Genomic DNA, 19,451 nt, shown 5'->3' on the forward strand with positions numbered 1-19,451 from the left:
TTCACACAGAGTTTTCTCACATTGTGAGATCCTCATGCTCTCACACACTTCCTTTATACATGCCGTTTCCTCAGCCTTGAATGCCACCTCTTTCTTTACCTGGAGAACCCCTTTCCCTTAAAGACTCAGGTCAGAAGTCACATAGTACTCCTGTGCTACCACCTAATGCAAAGTGTGATTATTCCTCTACTTCTCTTCTGCATTTAAATGTTAAATTATTGAGGGAAGAGGCCTGGTCTCATCGTTTTTGGAATAGCTCTGGATCTGCATTCACATTTTGTATATAATACAACTCAGTAAAGGTTGTGTAATATTGACTTTCATATGTGTGTATCCAAAGCTAACATGTTCCCATGCCCTTTGACTCAGTTTTCCCCATGGCAATGAATTTAACCACAGGAAATAATTGAATGGGAAAAAGAAAGTTATACAGATGGAAGTTCTATAAAATATGTATTTGCTAAACATTGGAAACAAGTTAAATGTTTATCAATAGAGTAATGGCAAGTAAATTGGGGTACATGATCTTGAAGGAACATGACTTATTCTCTCATTCATTATACAAACATGAACACTGCCAAAGAACTATCAGATACACAGCAATTTATCAGATACCACATCTGCCTTCAATGAATACACAGTCTGGTAGAGTCTTCTAAAATGATAATTACCAAACTACATAGAAAGCGAGCACTATTTGTGGTGTAATGTGAAGAAGAAAACAAATCAGATTATAAAACCATCTGTACATGACGACTGCAACTCTAAACATGTGAGAGTGTGAACAAAGTCTGGATGGGTGAATACAGGAATGACAATATTGATGTGGTTAGATTGGATGACATTTTCTTTAGCATTATTACAATTGGTTTTCAAGCTTTAAAGCTTTAGATTGCTTCAAACGTTTCTAGGGGGGAAAAAAAGCTACTCCCATGACCCTGGCTCCCCAGGTTGGCAGTGGCATGAATGACAGGGTATTTTTCCAGATGGGCAGGGGCTTGCCACAAGATGATTGGGAGGGGATATTCAAGTCAGTCCAGGAGAGTCGGGTTAGGGAAGGCTATCACTCTGTAGACTTGGGAGTGCTCACTGGGTGTCATCGTAAGAACCAGCCTCTTCTGTGTCTGTGCTATGCCACGCAGCAGCACCTGCAGTCTTCTCTAAGTTTTGTCAGCACCACAACTTGAGCATAGCACAGCAGTGCCAGGTGTGGGGGAAGCAGAAGTCTAGGAAGCAGACAAAAGGGTTGAGACCTGCAAGAGTTGGAGGCTAGTTCCTTCTGCTGGAAAGGATGATCTCTATATGAAAGGCTTATCCCTCTTCTTCTTTTTTTTTTTTTTTTTTTTTTTTGAGACGGAGTCTCGCTCTGTCGCCCGGGCTGGAGTGCAGTGGCCAGATCTCAGCTCACTGCAAGCTCCGCCTCCCGGGTTTACGCCATTCTCCTGCCTCAGCCTCCCGAGTAGCTGGGACTACAGGCGCCCGCCATCTCGCCCGGCTAGTTTTTGTATTTTTAGTAGAGACGGGGTTTCACCGTGTTAGCCAGGATGGTCTCGATCTCCTGACCTTGTGATCCGCCCGTCTCGGCCTCCCAAAGTGCTGGGATTACAGGCTTGAGCCACCGCGCCCGGCCTTGGCTTATCCCTCTTCTATAGACAAGGAAACTGAAGCTTGATTAGTCCCAAGCTACCAGAATTGGGGTTGGAATCCATCCCTTCTTATTTTGGGGCAGGGTTTTTCTGTTTCCCCTACTGGCCTGGGAGCAGGTGGAGATGCATTAGGTCATATGGAAGAGACAGGCTGATAGGATGGGTGGAGCCCTTTGGGAAGGAGGAGGCAACGGGGAATCTGTTGGTAGGATCCCATGATGAGAAGCCAAGCATTTGAGTTTTGACTCAATGCAGTAGGCAGTGGGGAGCCCTTATAGGTTTGAGGATGTGATGGAGGAGGGCTTAATGAAAATGAGGCTGGTGTAATCAGGGGAGAGGCTGGGTCAGGCACATGGTAAGGGTGGTGTGGGGCATTTGTTCTGTGTAATCAGAACAGTACAAATTCAACTTCTTGGAAATATGTACTTCTGCTTATCTATCAGTGAGATTGGACTGGAAGCTTCCATCTTACATACCCCTTCCCCATGGATAACAGCGCCTTCCAGCGATGGGCACCTGATACAAACTTGGCCTATCAGAGCACTTCCCTGGGAATTTTGCCCTTGGGACCAGAGAAGCATGGGTGTCCGCCCCTCTCTGGTGATAAAGCTGTGTCATGTAAGTCTGGGAGATCTATAATAACTAAAAGATTTGAGTGTCAGAGAGAGGGAATTCTAGCTAGGCTCAGGCCCTGGTTTCCCCTCACTTTGAGGGCTCAGACACCCTTTTGTTCTGCCACAATATGAACAATATTCACCACCCCCTTTTAACTAAATTAAGCTGAGTTGAATTTTTGTCATCTGCAAACCAAAAATTTCTGATGACATTTACAGTAAGAGAAATGTCTACTCTTTGTCAATCAAAGAGTTCAATTTGTTCATTGTTCAAATTTTGAGCACAATTCTCAACAACACTCTGGGGTGGTTTTGTGTGCATTGGGTCCACCACGTTGTGCCTGTAAGAAACAACAACAAAAATCTTTCCTCACTATTCAGCATCAGGTTCAGGAACTCCAGGTTCTCTGTAGACACAGGCTTTGGGAGTCCCTTCAGAGAAGGAGGGACGCATCTCCATCACTCGTGTGGTAAGTAAAATTGCTACTTAGAACACTTCCCTGCCTGCTCCTTTGTGATTCAGATGGGGAGAAATTAACATGGACTGAGCGCCCACACAGGACAGCCAGGCATTTCCCGTACAAGTGGTAAAGGTATCTTCTGAACTTCTCCCCAGCAAATGCATAGATGAGAGGATTCAGGCAACAATGGCTAAATGCAACTGTCTCGGTCACACTGAGGGCCAGCCTCAGATCCCTCCTCATGTCACAACTGGGAAAGAAGTCGTAGAGCTTAAGCGTCTCCAGGAAAATCATAACGTTGTAGGGTGTCCAGAAGAGGAAAAACACGACGACCACCAGAAGGATCAGTTTGATGGCTTTGGCTTTTTTGTGGTTCTTGCAGGAAAACAGCGTCTGGATGATTCTGAAGTAGCAGTAACTCATAATGAGCAGGGGAAGTAGGAAGCCAAGAAAATTTGCTTCCACATTGCGGAGCACAGGCCAGATTTCCTGCAGGACCTCGGGGTAGTCACCAAGGCATTCGTTTTCTTTCTGTTTTGTGAACATGAACTGGGGTGCTGCCACCAAAATGGCTGCTGCCCAGACGCCTAGGCTGATGGTGACGCCATGCTGCACGGTCCGGTTGTTCATGGAGTTGGCGGCCAGGACGATGGCCAGGTACCTATCAATGCTGATGATGGTGATGAAGAATATGCTTCCAAAAAAGCCGATGAAGAAGAAGGCGGTAGTGAATTTGCACACGGCGTTTTGGAGGCCCTCTTCATTTATCACATAGTGAGTCCAGAAGGGCAAGGTGGCTACAAATAGCAGATCAGACAAGGCCAGGTTCAGGAGGTAAATGTCGGTGACACTCTTGGGCTTCTTGCTGTTGGTGAGGGCAAACACTACCAACAAATTTCCCACCAGGCCAATGGCAAAGACAACGGAGTAGAATATGGACAGGAACACAGTCCCAAAGGCCACGATGTCTCCAATATAACAGACTTCAGCCGAATCATCGTACTCAAAGTTTTCTGTAACTGATTCAGGGAACGGCTCCATGGGGACAGCCTGGATCAGAAACAAAAACAAGTAACTGCGTTAGTTCTCAGAAAAACAAAGTTGGAATTCTGTGTGGCCTCATATGTAGGCAGGCAGGAAGAAACAAATATTGGTTGGGTGCACACTACATTTCCCAGCTTCCCATTTGCTGTGTTGTTTAATCCCCACAACAGTCTTGTGATGAAGACTGCAACAGACTCTTTTGACAGGATAGGCAGACTCCTTTGACTTGCCCAGAGCCATGCAGTAAATGGCTCTGTGAGCATTTGGCTCTAGGCTTTTTTTAAAGATGTAGTCTCGCTGTGTCACCCAGGCTGGAGCTCAGTGGTGCGATCTCAGCTCACAGAAACCTCTGCCCCCTGGGGTTCAAGCAATTCTTCTGCCTCAGCCTCCCAAATAGCTGGGATTACAGGCGTGCACTACCATGCCTGGCTAATTTTTCTATTTTTAGTAGAGATGGGGTTTCATCATGTTAGCCAGGCTGGTCTCGAACTCCTGACCTCAGATGATTCACCTGCCTCAGCCTCCCAAAATGCTAGGATTACAGGTGTGAGCCACAGCGCCTGGCCGGCTCTAGGCTTTTTGAAGCTTGAGACAGATCTGTTTTTCTTTGACTGTCCAAAGTCTCTCCAAAAGCTAGCTAGTTTGACCAATGTGTGAATGAGAAAGGGAGAGCCATGAGCAGGAGGCAGGGGTGAGATGGGGTGAATTGGGGGTGCAGCTGTAATTCACACTTCCAGTCCAAACTTCCCCAAAGCAATTCTCCATCCTCTTCCTTTATTTCCACCTTTTCCACTCTCTGGCCCCTTACTTTTCCACGAAGCTAGGCCTGGAGAGAGAAGCTTCAGACCCAGAGCCTTGGGCAGAACAGCACTGGGAAGCCCTCATCTTTGTTTTTTGAGAACCATTTCACTTTCTCTTCTCCTTATAACCAACAAGTCCTTCTCTTTCTTAGCAGGTATCAGACAGTCATACGCTCTAGAGTGACTACCTTGTTTTGGGTTGCCCAGGACTTTCCTGTTTTTAGCCCTGAAAGTCCCACCTATTGGGAACCCCCTACTCCCAGGCAAATCAGGACTGTTGGTCATCCTACAACCCTAAGTGAAGAGGAGGTGTTGCCATCATTTAAGGCTCTGCAGTCATAGAGGGGCTGGCTGATCCAAGATGGAGGATGGGGCTCCGATGTCTACTGGCCTAGGCTCCCCTTACCATTACCAGCCCTATACTTCACTTTGGTCTGGTCTTCCCCACTATTCTTATCTCCTGTTACCTTCTGAGCAGGAATTGAAAAAAGAAGACACTTCTGTAGGCTGCACTCCCCTTCTTTTCGCAGCCAGGACTTGGTCATTCACTCCAGAGCTGGCTGGGAGGCAGCCCCTTCATACTGCTCCTCTGGGTGTCTCCTCCTCCCTTCCTCGTGATACCACAGATGCAGATAGGTCCCTCAGAAACCCTCAAAACAGGCCTCCTGGTTGTCACCACCTCCCTCTTTACCACAACTTACAGCAAAGCTCACGCTTTAACCGAGGGAGTTTCCACGCCCCACTATACCCTTTCCACGATGGTTTTACCCAGGCGGTGTCTCACCAAGATGAGGCCCACCTAGCCAGGGTGTCACTTCTCCCTTCCCAGCCTCTTCTTTGAGGCCTGCATCTCACCCAGAATCTCCTGGGATAAGTAGGCCGGGGCTTTACGACCCAAGCTGTCTCAGGCTGTGATGAGTTCTCAACCCCAGGGAACGTGTATGCTTTCTCTGCTTCAGGCTGCAATGGCCTTTTCTCAGAGAATAATCTCTGGTTGTGACATTAATTAATAATATTTAAGTCGAATGGTATAAAATGGCTGACATGCAGCTATTTTTGAGCCACATCCATGTCAGTTTCATATGACTCAAGCTATATGTGGGGAAACAGAAATTGCTACTTAGTGCCTGTAGCTTGTCACAGAGCATGATCTTCCCAGACACGCTGCTGCATGAGTAAAAATAGTCAAGTCCTTGGTGGTTCTATGTTAGGGACCCTGGAGCTAGCTACTTTCTCCCTCCCCTTCCCCTCCCTCCCCTTCCCCCAGTGAGAAGAGCTGGCAAAGCTGACCTCAAATCCAATAAAAATTGTCCTGCATCTCTTCACGTGCCTGTGGTCGGTCCTTTAGCCCAGGAACTTCTGTGGACTCGGGCACTCCCGAGATTGGATCCTGCATCTGTCCTCTCTGGCTGAGTGATGGGTGAGCTTGAAACTTCTGAGCCTAACATTCTTTGTCTGTAAGATCAGGATTCATTCTCATGCCTGCACACAGAACTGTTTTAGGGGGAGCACCTGGCACAGTGTGTGTGTATGTGTGTCGCATACAGCAAGAACTTAATACACGTTCAATTTGTTTCCTGCATTATGTGAGGAAGCAGAAGCCCTTTGGATCTTTGGAATCATCAAGGCTGCCTGTGGACTCCCAGGTTCCACCTCTACCCTGGGTATCCTGGGAATTTGATCTTTAAAGGTCACTTTATTTTTTTTCCCCCCTGAAATAAGACATGTTTTCTTTTCAGATTATTTTGTGGGAGGGGAAGTAAGCGCCTTTATTGAGCTTTTACTAAACTGTCAGACTTATTGCTCTACTTGGATCATTATCAATCTAATCCTTTCTGCAATTCTGAAAAAAAAAAGTTCTATGTTTAATTCACTGCCCTGCTGAATGGCTCTGGGGATATTCATGATGAGAGGAAGGAATGGGACAAATGTGGAGAGGCAGGGAAGTTAGAAATAAGCAACTGGGCCGGGCGCGGTGGCTCAAGCCTGTAATCCCAGCACTTTGGGAGGCCGAGACGGGCGGATCACGAGGTCAGGAGATGGAAACCATCCTGGCTAACCCGGTGAAACCCCGTCTCTACTAAAAAATACAAAAATCTAGCCGGCGAGGTGGCAGGCGCCTGTAGTCCCAGCTACTCGGGAAGCTGAGGCAGGAGAATGGCGTAAACCCGGGAGGCGGAGCTTGCAGTGAGCTGAGATCCGGCCACTGCACTTCAGCCTGGGCGACAGAGCGAGACTCCGTCTCAAAAAAAAAAAAAAAAAGAAATAAGCAACTGACTTTCTGGTTGAGTGGCAGAGGGGCCCCCAATCAGGCCCTTTGCCTTACTGGGTGCCTGGGCTCAGGGCTGCCAGGTGCACAGGGACATCTCTAATTTGCACCAAGGCTCCGTATAAGCCTTGGGTGGTCCTGGCTTGGCAGGAAGCTCATGAAAAGATCAGTCAAGCACAGTCTAAGCCAGAAAGGAGCTTGTCTTCTCAATGGGGAAAATTCACATAAAAACTTTGATTAAGGCAGAATGGAAGAAGTGGGTCAATGTATCCTCTGAAGATGGTATGCAAATTCAGGTAATGCTCTGGGCAGGATGGTTTTGCCTGACACGTGGTGGTATTATGTATTGAGAGCTAAATGGCTGGTTATGGGCACCCATTTGGCTTGGGACTGCTCCCTGCCATCCAAAGGGTCTGCTCAGTGCAGGCAGAAGAATACTCTGCAGCCCTCATCCTAGCTCCCTGCTGTCTCAGAGTCCCCAGTGAAGACCCTAGAATTGCCATGGCTCCCACAGGAGTCTCTTGGTGCTGGCACAGTGAGTGCATGCAGTGGGTGCTCACCCAGCATACTGTGGTCCCTGCTACGAGTCATCTGGACCATGCTACAGAGGAAAGAGTGGTACAGATACCGCTTTCTATGAGTTCCCACATGATTCTGAGGATCAGTACTGGTCATTGAGGGACATGGTTGACCTTCATGTTCACATTTCCATTTTGCACACATCATGCCTCACAGGAGGCACAGCTGGAAGCACGGGGAGCGGGACTGAGGCCAAGACCTGTGCTCTTCCCACTCTCCCTTGAAGATGGAGGAGACTCGGGCCCTGGGCTTAGGGTTCAAATCCTGGCAGGGGAGAAGAGTCAAGGACACAATGACTACCAAACAGTTGAGTCCCAAATCCAGTGGTAAAAAGGCATCAAAACAACAGCCTTAGCTTTCTCCTCTAAAAAATAACCTCTTAGGTTTGTTGAGAGTGTAAGAATTAAATTACTTTAAATTGCTTATTGGGATGTCTCATAGACACACAGATGCTCAAGCAAGTGTGTACACTGTCACCGCAGCAAGCTTCAAATATAAATGAAGGGAAACAACCCCAATGTCCATCACTAGGGACAGATCAAAGTACGATAAGTCCAATTAATGGAATACCAAGCAACTGCTTAAAAACACAGTTTCTAGCTCTTGGAAACTTGGGAAAAACAACAAAAACAGGCAAATCTATATGTTCTGTTATGGAACAATCTCTAAGATATACTGGTAAATGAAAAAAGCTAGGTGAGGTACCATGTACATAGTATTCTGTCATTTGTGGAAAATAGTGATGTGTGCGTATTTTGCACAAGGTTTAAATATCTCTGAAGGAATACACTGGTGCTGGTAATAGTAATTATCCCTGGAGAGGGATTCTGAAGGACTGAAGATGTGGGAAAGGAGACAGTTTTTATGGTAAACTTTTGGAAATGTTTTTTACCATGTACACATATTACCTATTTTGGAAAATAGTTTAATTAATTCATTTGGAATTTTAAAATAAAAATAAACAAAAATATGAGTTATATGAAAAACGAAAAATAAGTAACTTAGTACAATAACAATCATGCTGCACATACTTAACAAGTGGTGCCAACATATTAAAGAATCATCTCTATTTTATGGGCGAGTAGATGAACTCAGAGAGGGTGAATAACTTATTGAAGGTGATGCAGTGTGTGTGCAATAGGGCTGCAGTGAGGGCCCAGATGTGTTCAGCCTCAGCACTTTTTTTTAACTTCACATTACACCCCTTCCCCATTCCTCTTTCCCAAGACTAGGAGTCCCTAAGAGAAGACCTATGTCCTCTTCAGCTCTGTAGGCCAATGTTCAACAGAAGGCCTGGTACACAGTGAATGCCATATGAACATTTGCAGAAGGATAAATATTATATCCTAGATCTTTGTTCCGAAGAGTTTCATCTAGTAGTGATGATAGCACCCTATCAGTCACCCTGATCTCAGGGGTGCTCATGAGCACACAGGTGTCCTTTCTGATCATAGGCTAGGAAGCCTTGAACTCTGAGAAGTTAGTAGGTGCCTGATGTGTTAAATGAATGAATAAAGAAGTGAATGAAAGACTTCAAGCAGCAAGAAAAGAGATTCGTCAGCTCTATAATGTAGAGCCCCAGGAGGTGAGCAGAGGCTCACCAGCGCTCCACAGTCAGAAAACAACTTGGAAAACACAACCTCTCATTTCAACCATACCTCTCACATGTGGCTTTTGAACATATGTGGTCACAAAATAGACATCAGCATGGGTAACAGCAGCTCTGTTTTCTATGCAAATCTCAAGAAACAGCATGAGTCATGGGGCAACATAGGGTTTTGCCTGGTTCTGAAGGGACTTGTACTCTGTGTGCTGGAGCTAGTTCAAACCCACCCTTGGTAGCCAAATGCCCCAGAGCATGTGAAGGCACCATTTACATCAGAAAGCTGACATCAGTGAAGATGTGTCCTTCACAGAATTATTCCAGTGAACTTGATAGCTTTAGCAAGGTGCTTTTTAAGGAATACTGAGCCTGAGCTGAGTGCACCTCCTATTTGTGGATTCTCCAAGATGTTCAAGGTTTGGGAGCTGAGCCTAAAGATAGGGCCTCCTGGCAGCAGATGGGAGTGTGGCCATGCCTTGGGGGTGGCCCGCAGGGTGGTCAAAGGCCTGCCAGAGGTCTAAATAGCTTTCATCTTAGGCTGGACCATGGCTTTCCTTTGTCCCTGAGGGACAATAGAAACCAAATGGAAGAATCAAATGAGGTAAGACTTTGCAATGTCTACCCAGCTGGGTTTCATATCCACAAGGGTTATAAGACACATGCATCCTGGGATGTTGCACTAATAAAAGAACCATCAACTAAGGCTGCACTTTACAACTTAGTGCAGTAGCCAGTAAGAATTTAAACCTTCTTTGGGCCATCCTCAGGCTTCCTTACCCACTATTCAGTTAAGCCAAGGTTTTACTAAATGGCCTTGAGCTGAGAGTTTCGGTGAACCTAGACAGAGCTTTGAGTGTACACGTTTCACACCCAAGTAGAAATTTGTAAAATTCCCCACTCACATCCGTGGCTGATCCTGGTCTACTTCCTCTGGCCTACTTCCTTTTCTCATGCCTGCTTATTTATTTTTTAACTTTTTAGGGGAGGGACGCTCATCATTACCCATTGTTTCCAATCAGCTTCCCTTTTCTATACTTCCCTTCTTCTTTAGATGGCCCAAATCCATTTCTTCTTCTATCTGACATCCTTTTATGTTGCTTTCCCCTTCTCTTTTGGCTTCACATCCAGCTTACTGTTTTCTAGATCCAGTGTATCTTCTGGTAGTTTTTACTCTCCTGGTCTCTGTTTATGGCTTTTTAGTAAAAGCGAAGACTAGGTTTGAGGTTCAGTCTGGTGCCAAGAAAATTGTGAGGCTTAAATTTTTTCTTAGTACCAAATGAGAGTAGAGAATTGCTCGAGGAGCCCCAACCCAAACTTTCCTTATGAGGATGTCATTGTGCTGTTGGTGTTGCAGAATCTGAAGTTACCCTCAGAAAGTCCGAGTTTAGAAGGATAGGAGGCTGCCATTCCTGGGTGCCTGCTAAGTGTCATGCTCCACATACAAGATCCCACCATATTCTCTTCACAATCCCACTTGAGAAGTGATGATCCCCACGGTATAAATTAACCAGCTGAGGCCCAGATATTTGGTTAACTTGTTTTCAAGGAAGCAAAGGAGCCAGGATCTCAACCCCAGATGCCTCTTTCCACAAAGCCTGTGCTCCTTGCACTGCACAAATGCTTTTCTCCCTGGAGGGGAAATCTGCAGGATATTGCAGGCCACTTCTCTCAAAGTAGAACTGAAAATAGCAGACCCAGGCCCCTTAAGAGAAACTGGTCCATGATGCATCTCTGAATTGATTGGGGTTTTCCCCTCTAGGCTCATAACCCAGCAGGCCGACCCTCAGGGATTGGTGAGTGGAAAATGGAAAGTGGGGTATTATTTGCTCCTCTAGCCACCACTAGGTTGTCCACACTGCCAGAGCCCCAGGAATCTAGCTCCCATCAACGATGGTGAGGAAACTGGGGTCATTTTCTCTGGAGAGGAAAAGTCTGAAGGCTGAAGGGTTAGCCTATTTTCTGCCTTCAAATATATGATAGTGCTTTTAAGAGCCACGTGTTTCACAGGAGCCCACACATTTCCAAAGATGAATGGCTGAGAGACCCTGGGCAGGTCACTCCACTCTGCTTCAGTTTGTTGATGTATGAAATTAAAGCATTGGACCAGACCACCTCAAAGAGCCTTGCTAGCTCTGGCATGCTCAATTTTTCAGCAAGAATCAAACAGAAGGAAACTGCTTGTTTGTTTATTTGTTTGAGATAGGATCTCTCTCTGTTCCCCAGGCTGGAGAGCAGTAGTGTGATCATAGCTCACTACAGCCTTGAACTCCTGGGATCTAGCAGTCCTCCCACCTCAGCCTCCCAAGTAGCTGGGAGTATAAGTGTGCACCACCATGCCCAGCTATTTTTGGTAGATATGGGGTCTTACTATGTTGACCAGGCTGGTTTTGAACATCTGGCCTCGAGATCCTCCTGTCTGGGCCTCTCAAAGTGCCAGGATTGCAGGTGTGAACCATTATGCCTGGCCAAGGAAGCAGTCTTAAAGAGCAACATGAGTCCTAGGTCAGCAAAAGTGTGGTCTATTGTCAACAGAGAGGCTGCCCAGCAGCCTGCACAGGGAACATGACACTTCTGGGGCAAAGCCTCTGAGCATTCAGATGAGGTTCTGTTTGGAGACAGGGAGCTGGATCAGTTGGTCAAGTCTTGGCAAATCTTGTTTACCTTGCACTAGACAGAAAGGTTCTCAGTTGGCTGCCATGCCCATGCCATTCCCTGACTGTTTGGGAAGCCAAGTTTTACCAGGTCCTGATGGTTTTCTCATTTATGATGGCAGCTATTTTTATAACACACATCCCTTGGGATGCAGAGAAAGCAAAGGCTGATGGGGAGAGGAGTGCTGAGTTCCACGTTAAGGAGCCATGAGGAAACATTTTAAACCCCATCCCCTATGCAAGTAAATTCAGTGACTATCTATTCCCATAGCAACAAGCCCACCTAGAACAGCATGGCATTGTCTACCCGCCAGGGTTTCACACAGGCCAAATGCACACCCAACCACCCCCTCCAGCCACAACCAAAAAAAAAAAAAAAACAGCAACAGGAGATTCTTATTGGGTTTGGTGAATTGCCCCTTTACAAAACCTGCCATTATTTTGTGTTTGAAGCCCCACCCTTCCCTTTCCTCTTTCGAATACTTTATGGTATTTATTTATTTATGTCAAAGTAAACTGCAAAATTTTGAAGGCAAATACTTCATAATTTTTTTAATAATTGAGAAAGATGGACTTGTTAATTGTTTAATTATTAATTAACTCAATATTTTTGAGCATCTGTACCATATTTTAGTCTAAGGATAAGTAAAAATTAAAAATAAAAACCTTTAATTCTTCTGGTTAAAAATGAGGACAGAGATCTCCTCACCTCCTTTTTTTCTCAGAGCATTGACTTTAGAAAACTTTTTTTTTTTTTTTTTTTTTGACACGGAGTTTCACTCTTGTTGCCCAGGCTGGAGTGCAATGGTGCGATCACTGTAACCTCCACCTCCTGGATTCAAGTGATGCTCCTGCCTCAGGCTCCTGAGTAGCTGGGATTACAGGCACCCATCACAACGCCCAGCTAATTTTTATATTTTTAGTAGAGCCATGTTGGCCAGGCTGATCTCAAATTCCTGAACTCAGGTGATCCACCCGCCACAGGCTCTCAAATTGCTAGGAATACAGGCATGAGCCACTGTGCCCGCCTGGAAAATTGTATGTATTTTCTCCTCTCTTTGAATGTATGTAAATCCTTTTGAAAGTAGATAGGCTTTTTGTCAGCTTTATGAGCTAGGCTAGTCTTTCCCAAGGACCTGGGCGTCATCTCTTTGAAATGTAAACAAGCCTAAGGGAGATAGTGCTTCTATCTCCTAGTTTCTGTGTGAAGGTAGGAGCCTAACTGAAGAACCTTGCTCTGTGCTGCAAAATTATCCCTTGTCTTAAAGATAAATTTGATTTTCCTCTGGGTAGAGCCAGTTAGCTAACACAAGTGGTTAGCCTAATTACCAGGTAAATTTAGAGTGAACCATGTATGGCAAACGGTGCTGGCAAGACCTTTTACTTGAGGAACGTTATTGTTTGTCTTGATAACATGGGTGTAACAGATTGTATCCATTTGGCTATACAAAAGGGGGAGATTTCTTTCTGTTCTTGCAATCTCTTAGTAGAAGGCCTATAATGCTCTGCACATTTTGGTTTACTGCTTATTCCATAATAAAACGGTTCTTTCTCTACTCCTTTTGTGGAGAGAATCTCTGTGTTGAAAGAAGACTTTGTTAATTCTATTTCACCAATACTAAGCACTGTACTAAATTCTGTAGAGGCAGAAGTGTTTAAGATACAGTTCCTAGAAGTGTTTATTATTGCTTAGTAACAGAATATAAGAAAAGTTATGGGAAGCCCAAGGATTGAACCTCTATATCTGTCTCCTTAAAAACTGAGGGAGAGCCGGCAGGGCGCGGTGGCTCAAGCCTGTAATCCCAGCACTTTGGGAGGCCGAGACGGGCGGATCACGAGGTCAGGAGATCGAGACCATCCTGGCTAACATGGTGAAACCCCGTCTCTACTAAAAAATACAAAAAACTAGCCGGGTGACATGGCGGGCGCCTGTAGTCCCAGCTGCTTGGGAGGCTGAGGCAGGAGAATGGCGTAAACCCAGGAGGCGGAGCTTGCAGTGAGCTGAGACCCGGCCACTGCACTCCAGCCTGGGCGGCAGAGCGAGACTCCGTCTCAAAAAAAAAAAAAAAAAAACTGAGGGAGAGTGATCAGGAGGATATTACAAAAAAAAAAAAAAATGCTGCCATTTGAGCTGTTTTCAGGATGGGGAAAGTCTTCCAGGTTGACCAAGATGGAGGTGGCAGTGAATAGGGGGTGGGCTTTGAAGACAAAGTCACAGAGGGTCTGAGCATAGGATGGTTTCCCAGGGCCAAGGCCAGGCAGAGGGAAATAGAAACAGAAGGCAGTGAAGATGGTGGAGCTGGGAGGGACCCACATGCTCCCGGAGTATTCAGGAAAGTCAGTTTAGGCTGAGTGCAGGGCTTCGGGGAAGGATGCACAGAAAGCCAAGGCCAAAAAGGGAGAAGAGGGACAAAGAGAGGGGTCTCAAATTCCATACTAAGTAACTACAAGGAAAAATGATGAAAGACTTTGAAAATAGACACACACTGAATGATGAAAGGACTGGGAGTCCTTTCTAGCATACTCTTTGGGGCTACCTCCCCTTTTTACTGCCTGAGCTAATTTTACAGCACCGTAGGTTATAGCAGATAGCAGTGCAAATGACTCTTGTTCATGGAAATACAAATTGTGTCTGGTGGAGATGCACTGGATGAAGTGCCCTGTGGATATGGACCAATTGTACCTTTATCTCTAAATTCATCTCAGTATTTCTGAAAGCATCTCACCCGTGCTGTTGGTGTGGCTGTAGACTGCTAATTCTCATTGCTGCATAGGATTCCACTGTATGAATAGTCTGTGATTTATTGCTGTTTCTGCTGCTAATGCACACGTAGGTGGCTTTCAGTTTGTTGCTAGTTTGGACAATGTTGCCATGAAAATTTTTGTGCATGTACATCTCCTACAACATGGATGCATTTTAAAAGTTTAGTCTTGAGCCAAACCAAAAAGTATGAATCCAAACATGAAGATCAGAAATAGGCAAAGCTAAACTATATTGTTTAGGGATGATATTTAGATTCAGTCAAACTATAGGGAAAAGCAAGGAAGTAATCACCATAAACGTCAGACTTATGGTTCTTTGTGGGAGAGGAAGAGGCTGTGGTCAGGAAGGGACATGAGAGAGGCTTCTGGGGTTCTCTCTCTCAGCCTGGATGGTGGTAATGTGGGAAATTAAATCTAATACTTTGCTAACCCAGACAGTGTTCTTTCAGTGTGTTGCATTTTGCAATAAACAAAATACAACACACTGAAAGGAGACTTCGTTTTCTCCTTAAGTACACTTTAAGGGGAAAACAAAGGTGGTCTAGGAAGATGTTTAAAGACATATAATACAGCTTTTCTTCCCTACTCACAAGCTAAAATGCTGCACTTTGGCCAAACAAGATGAGAGGGCTGAAGCATCAGCTGTGGCCAGCGTGCCGTGAGAATCCCACCTGTGTAGCAGCCAGCAGATTCTAAACCCCTCAAGAGGGCAGGTGGGATCAAGGTTCAGCTAGAAGCCCCAACTTTCCCCGGGCTCTTCTGGGCAGAGTGAGTGATGCCAGAAAGCCCGACCTCTCAGAATGCCTGGGCTGCGCTGCTAGGAATCAGAACATGTCCTCGGGAAAGGCAGCCAAGATCTGGATTCTGCCATTCAGGTTCCACTCCCTCCTACGACCACGACCTGCTATGGAGCAGCAGAAGTTCCCCTCCTTGTTCATCTCCTCCAATACAGGTGCTGGTTCCAAATGTCTCTGGACTCAGGACACTGGGTCAGAGGCTGGGGCTGGGGAGGAGCAGTTGGATGCCTGGATCCCAAGCAGGAGGTTTTTTGAGGCTAGGGTCTCTGGCTAGGGAGAACCATACCTGACATTGCCACTGTGCCATAGCTGCCCGGGGCCGGGTAGTGTTCCTCCTGGGCTGGGGTGGACTGGGTCAGCTCTAACACGTTCTTTGTTCTCCTACCCCTACAGCTCTGGATTCTTCACAACCTCATTCAATAGTAGTCAGTGTTTTTCAGGTATCCAAACTTTCTGAGACTCGGTTTCCGCATGACAACAACGTATATTGTTTCTTGAGCACCAAAGACGGGTCTGGCAGTGTGTTTGGGACTTTCTATATCATGCCTTTAATCCTTGTAGAAAGTCGACACATACCCATTATGTGGCTTCAAAGGCTGATGGACAATCTCCATTTTAAAAGCAGGCAACAGACTTAGCAAGCGCTGTGCACAGTCACCAAGTGCAGAGCCAGGACTTCATTCCAAAGCCAAGCTGCCTATGTCCCCATCTGTGAAGAGGGGTCAGCTGAGGAGCAGGGCTCAGGGGCAGACTTTGTGGAGACTGGCACGTGGCTGATGGATAGTAGGTGCTCCTTTCCCAAAGGTGTGGCAAGTGCCAGGTCAGCCTGAGCACTAAGAAGAACCACACTGAGTTTGGGCTGAGACTATTTCCTGCCCTGCCTTCCTTTGTGAAAATAAAGCCAAGTGAAGAGGAAGATGAAAGAATCCACCCTAACCTTCCTGAGCCCATTTCTCATTCTCAGGGGTTTTGAACCCCAATCCACTGCCCCCATTCCCAACCCACAGCGGTCCTCACGGCTCTGCAGCACAGGTCTGTTGCCCACCCTGCCTCCTCTCAGGAAACCCAGGTCCCTCCAAAGCGCCCTCGGGGCCTGGGATGAACTGTGCCCCGAGCAATGCACGCTTTCTTGCCTGCTTTCACATGGTTCAATTTTCCTTTTATTGGGCTCAGTTTTTTTCTGCCTCAAGTTTTCTACCTCAAGTATTTCAAAAATTAATTTTGTGTGTGTGTGGAGGGGGGAGGGGGGTATTGAAAGAATCCTAAAATTGCTTAGCCTTTCTCTGGACTGAGCAATAAACTCACAAAGCAAGGATTGCAGGCTCTGTGAGGCTGTGATTGCCAGAGGCAAGGCAAGAGAAATAACAAGTCGTGGCCATTCCTCACCTGGGGTCTCTGATGGATTTCCTCCTGTTTTGCACTCATAATTTCTTTCTGAAGACCATGTTTTCCACCCACACAAACCTGAGCCTGAGTGTCCTCACAATGCTTGTAACAGCATATATCAAAATTGAACACTAAATTTGTGCCAGGAATTTATTAATTAAAATAGCTTTTCTAAAAAACTGTATATGGGCCAGGCGCGGTGGTTCACACATGTAATCCCAGCACTTTGGGAGGCCGAGGCCAGCGGATCGTCTAAGGTCGGGAGTTGGAGACCAGCCTGACCAACATGGAGAAACCCCACCTCTAATAAAAATACAAAGTTAGCCGGGTGGTGGTGCATGCCTGTGATCCCAGCTACTTGGGAGGCTGAGGCAGGAGAATCACTTAAACCCAGGAGGCAGAGGTTGCAGTGAGCCGAGATTGTGCCATTGCACTGCAGCTTAGGCAACAAGAGCGAAACTCCGTCTCAAAAAACAAAAAACAAACAAACAAAACCCAAAAAAACAAAAAACCAAAAACCTGTAGATGGCACAAAAAGTGGAAGAAAAAGGAAAAAAAAAAACCATGAATGTATCTGTAATGCAGTTTCCTAGAATCAACTACAGCAATCTTTTAGCTTTTCTCTATCTACATTTTATACGTATTTTATATTTATATTAAGTGCATTTATATTTATATTAAAATGCAGATAACATTTTAAAAACTCTTTATTATTAAATTTTCAAATAAAAAGTAACTTTTCAAAAAAAGCAGCGAGAACCTCCTTGTACCCATCACCTGGCTTCAACAATTAGCACCCCATGGTCAATATTCCTCTATTCCCCACTTAATGTCTCTCCTGAATTATTTAATTTCACCCATAAACACTTGTGTGCATCTCTAAAAGATAAGGACTCTTTTTTAAAGAAGACTTTAATGCAATTTCTCATCTCAAAAAATTAGCAATAATTCCTCAACAGCATCCAGATGCAATTTTTCATGCTTTTTTCAGTTAGTATAAAATCATGAGCTTTTCTCTACGTCTCTAAAGTATAATTACTAACGTTTCTAATCTTATTCCACCAGGTTGAGTGTAATTATAAATGATCTGATCACTCCTTGTCTCCCCCACTCTTCCATCCCCTTGGACATATTTAGGCTACAACATCCCAGGAAAATGGTTTCCATTGTGTGCATGTAAGGCAAACAAACATTATTAACCTGTTAGCTGTCCACTGCTCCACCCCACCCACAGGTACCCAACTAGTCCTCTGCACCTACCTGGCGTGGACTGCCAAGGGAACCTCTGGATCTGCCAATCAGCCACCCTGTGCTGCGCAGACTCTACCAGAGACGAGTATTTCCCTTTCCTTCCCTCTAAGAGCATTTTATTTGCAGAGTTAGCCAATAGTATCTTGTTTCCTGTGAGGGAGACTATCTTTAGATGCTGCAACAGGCAAGCTCAGACACTCCAGGGTGGAGGCCAGCTGCCGACAGGAGGGCCTGACTTTCTAAACCTGGAAGACCTAAACCTCGGGGAAGACTGTGGAGCTGGAGGGAGAGAGGTGCCACTTACCCCAACCTGGAGATAGGGGGCAAGGAGCAGGCCCTGCGGTCAGCAAAGCACAGCACAGTCAGCTCTCATCAATGGGGTGCCTTCAGGAAGCTGGGAGAGCTCATGGGGCCCTCAGCTTCCCTGCCCATGAGAGGGACCCCAGAGTACTCACTGGACCACATTGGGGCACACACAGCTCTTCTCCTCAAAGTGTGGTCCCAGGTGCTGGGAGGTTATTAAAGACAGCACCTTAAGCCCTGCCCTATATCTGCTGAATTAGAATCTGCATTTTAGTGAAATTCTTAGAAGATTGATACGCACACTGAGTTTGAGAAGCTCTGGTATAGAAGGCATCTAGTGAGTACCTTGCACTGGTAGATGCTCAATAAATATTTTTTTCCTCACCTCTCTGCCCCAAGGCATTTAGTGGCTCCCTATACCCATCAGTCAAGCCTCAGGACACAGCTTTCACCCAGGACCTGGCCTAGGCTCCTTTCACAGTCTCTCCCCCTGCCACTCCTGCCCTGCTGTGGGGAACCTGGTGGGCTCCAGCATCCAGTCGTGCTTCTGCTCCCTGGCCTGGCCAGCTTGGGGTGACTACAACGTGAATCTCAACCGCTACTGCCTCACCACCTTCCCATCACTTCATTACCTGCCTGACTCCTGGCACATACTATATAATTCCAATCCATCCCTAGCCAGGGTCTGGCCCCGCGGTAGGCCTTCAATACACCTTCATTAAATGGTCCTTGACTCCTTCGAGGCCCCTCTGGCCCCTTGCTGCCCACATCCCAGTCGCACCCGGTGCTCCCTCAGCTCTAGTCACTGTGGTATTCTGAGGACAGGGAGTGCTCTGTGCGCTCCCCACCTTGCCCCTCCTCACCTCCCCCAACCCCAGGACAGAGCTGGGGGCTGCAGTGCAGTGCTGCGGGCTTGGTGGCCCTCTCATGGTGGAGGAAGTTCACCAGCAGTTTTCTTTCTTTGTTCCTGATCTCAGTGTTTGGCCACCTTTCCCTACCTTTGGCCAGAAGGCCGAAGGACAAAAGCAGAGTCAGGCCGCTCCCCGCCCACTTTCTGACACTGGCCTCTCCCCACCCCACCCCACTGCATGATACATCTCCTGGGGTCCACTCAGCAGGGCCGGCTGCCTCAGCCCCTTCCCTGCCTCTGACTCCCCGCCTCTTCTGAGGGCTCCTTTCTTGGACCTGGCCAAGACTCTCCCTCTCTTCCGGTCCCACACTCTTGAGGACAGTCTCATCCACCCCACATCAGTAATCCCCTCTGTGTTCATGAGCCCACATCTC

At 46.4% G+C, this 19,451-nt stretch overlaps 1 protein-coding gene across 2 annotated transcripts; it reads right to left on the reverse strand.

Moving 5' to 3' along the window:
- Positions 1-1,641: 1,641 nt before the first annotated feature.
- On the reverse strand, positions 1,642-18,035 carry CX3CR1 (C-X3-C motif chemokine receptor 1). Of its 2 annotated transcripts, none has more exons than XM_033212102.1 (2): positions 17,874-18,035; positions 1,642-3,771 (listed from the first exon to the last, which is right to left on the reverse strand). In XM_033212102.1, the coding sequence occupies exon 2, from the start codon at positions 3,760-3,762 to the stop codon at positions 2,695-2,697; it is 1,068 nt and encodes a 355-aa protein (XP_033067993.1). In that variant the 5' UTR covers positions 3,763-3,771; positions 17,874-18,035; the 3' UTR covers positions 1,642-2,694. The 2 variants fall into 2 exon arrangements, with proteins under 2 accessions (XP_033067993.1, XP_033067992.1); XM_033212101.1 differs by lacking the exon at positions 17,874-18,035 and adding an exon at positions 5,033-5,178.
- Between the last annotated feature and the right edge of the window lie 1,416 nt (positions 18,036-19,451).

This window comes from Trachypithecus francoisi, unplaced genomic scaffold, assembly GCF_009764315.1.
Source record: "Trachypithecus francoisi isolate TF-2019V2 unplaced genomic scaffold, Tfra_2.0 Lachesis_group0, whole genome shotgun sequence".
Classification (NCBI taxonomy): Eukaryota; Metazoa; Chordata; class Mammalia; order Primates; family Cercopithecidae; genus Trachypithecus; species Trachypithecus francoisi.

Excerpts from the sequence above, each read along its gene's own strand:
- CX3CR1 (XM_033212101.1), bottom strand. The coding sequence starts at position 5,110 with ATGACCAAGTCCTGGCTGCGAAAAGAAGGGGAGTGCAGCCTACAGAAG. Across the intron at positions 3,772-5,032 it reads TTTCAATTCCTGCTCAGAAG|GCTGTCCCCATGGAGCCGTT; the intron begins GTAACAGGAGAT and ends TTTCTGATCCAG.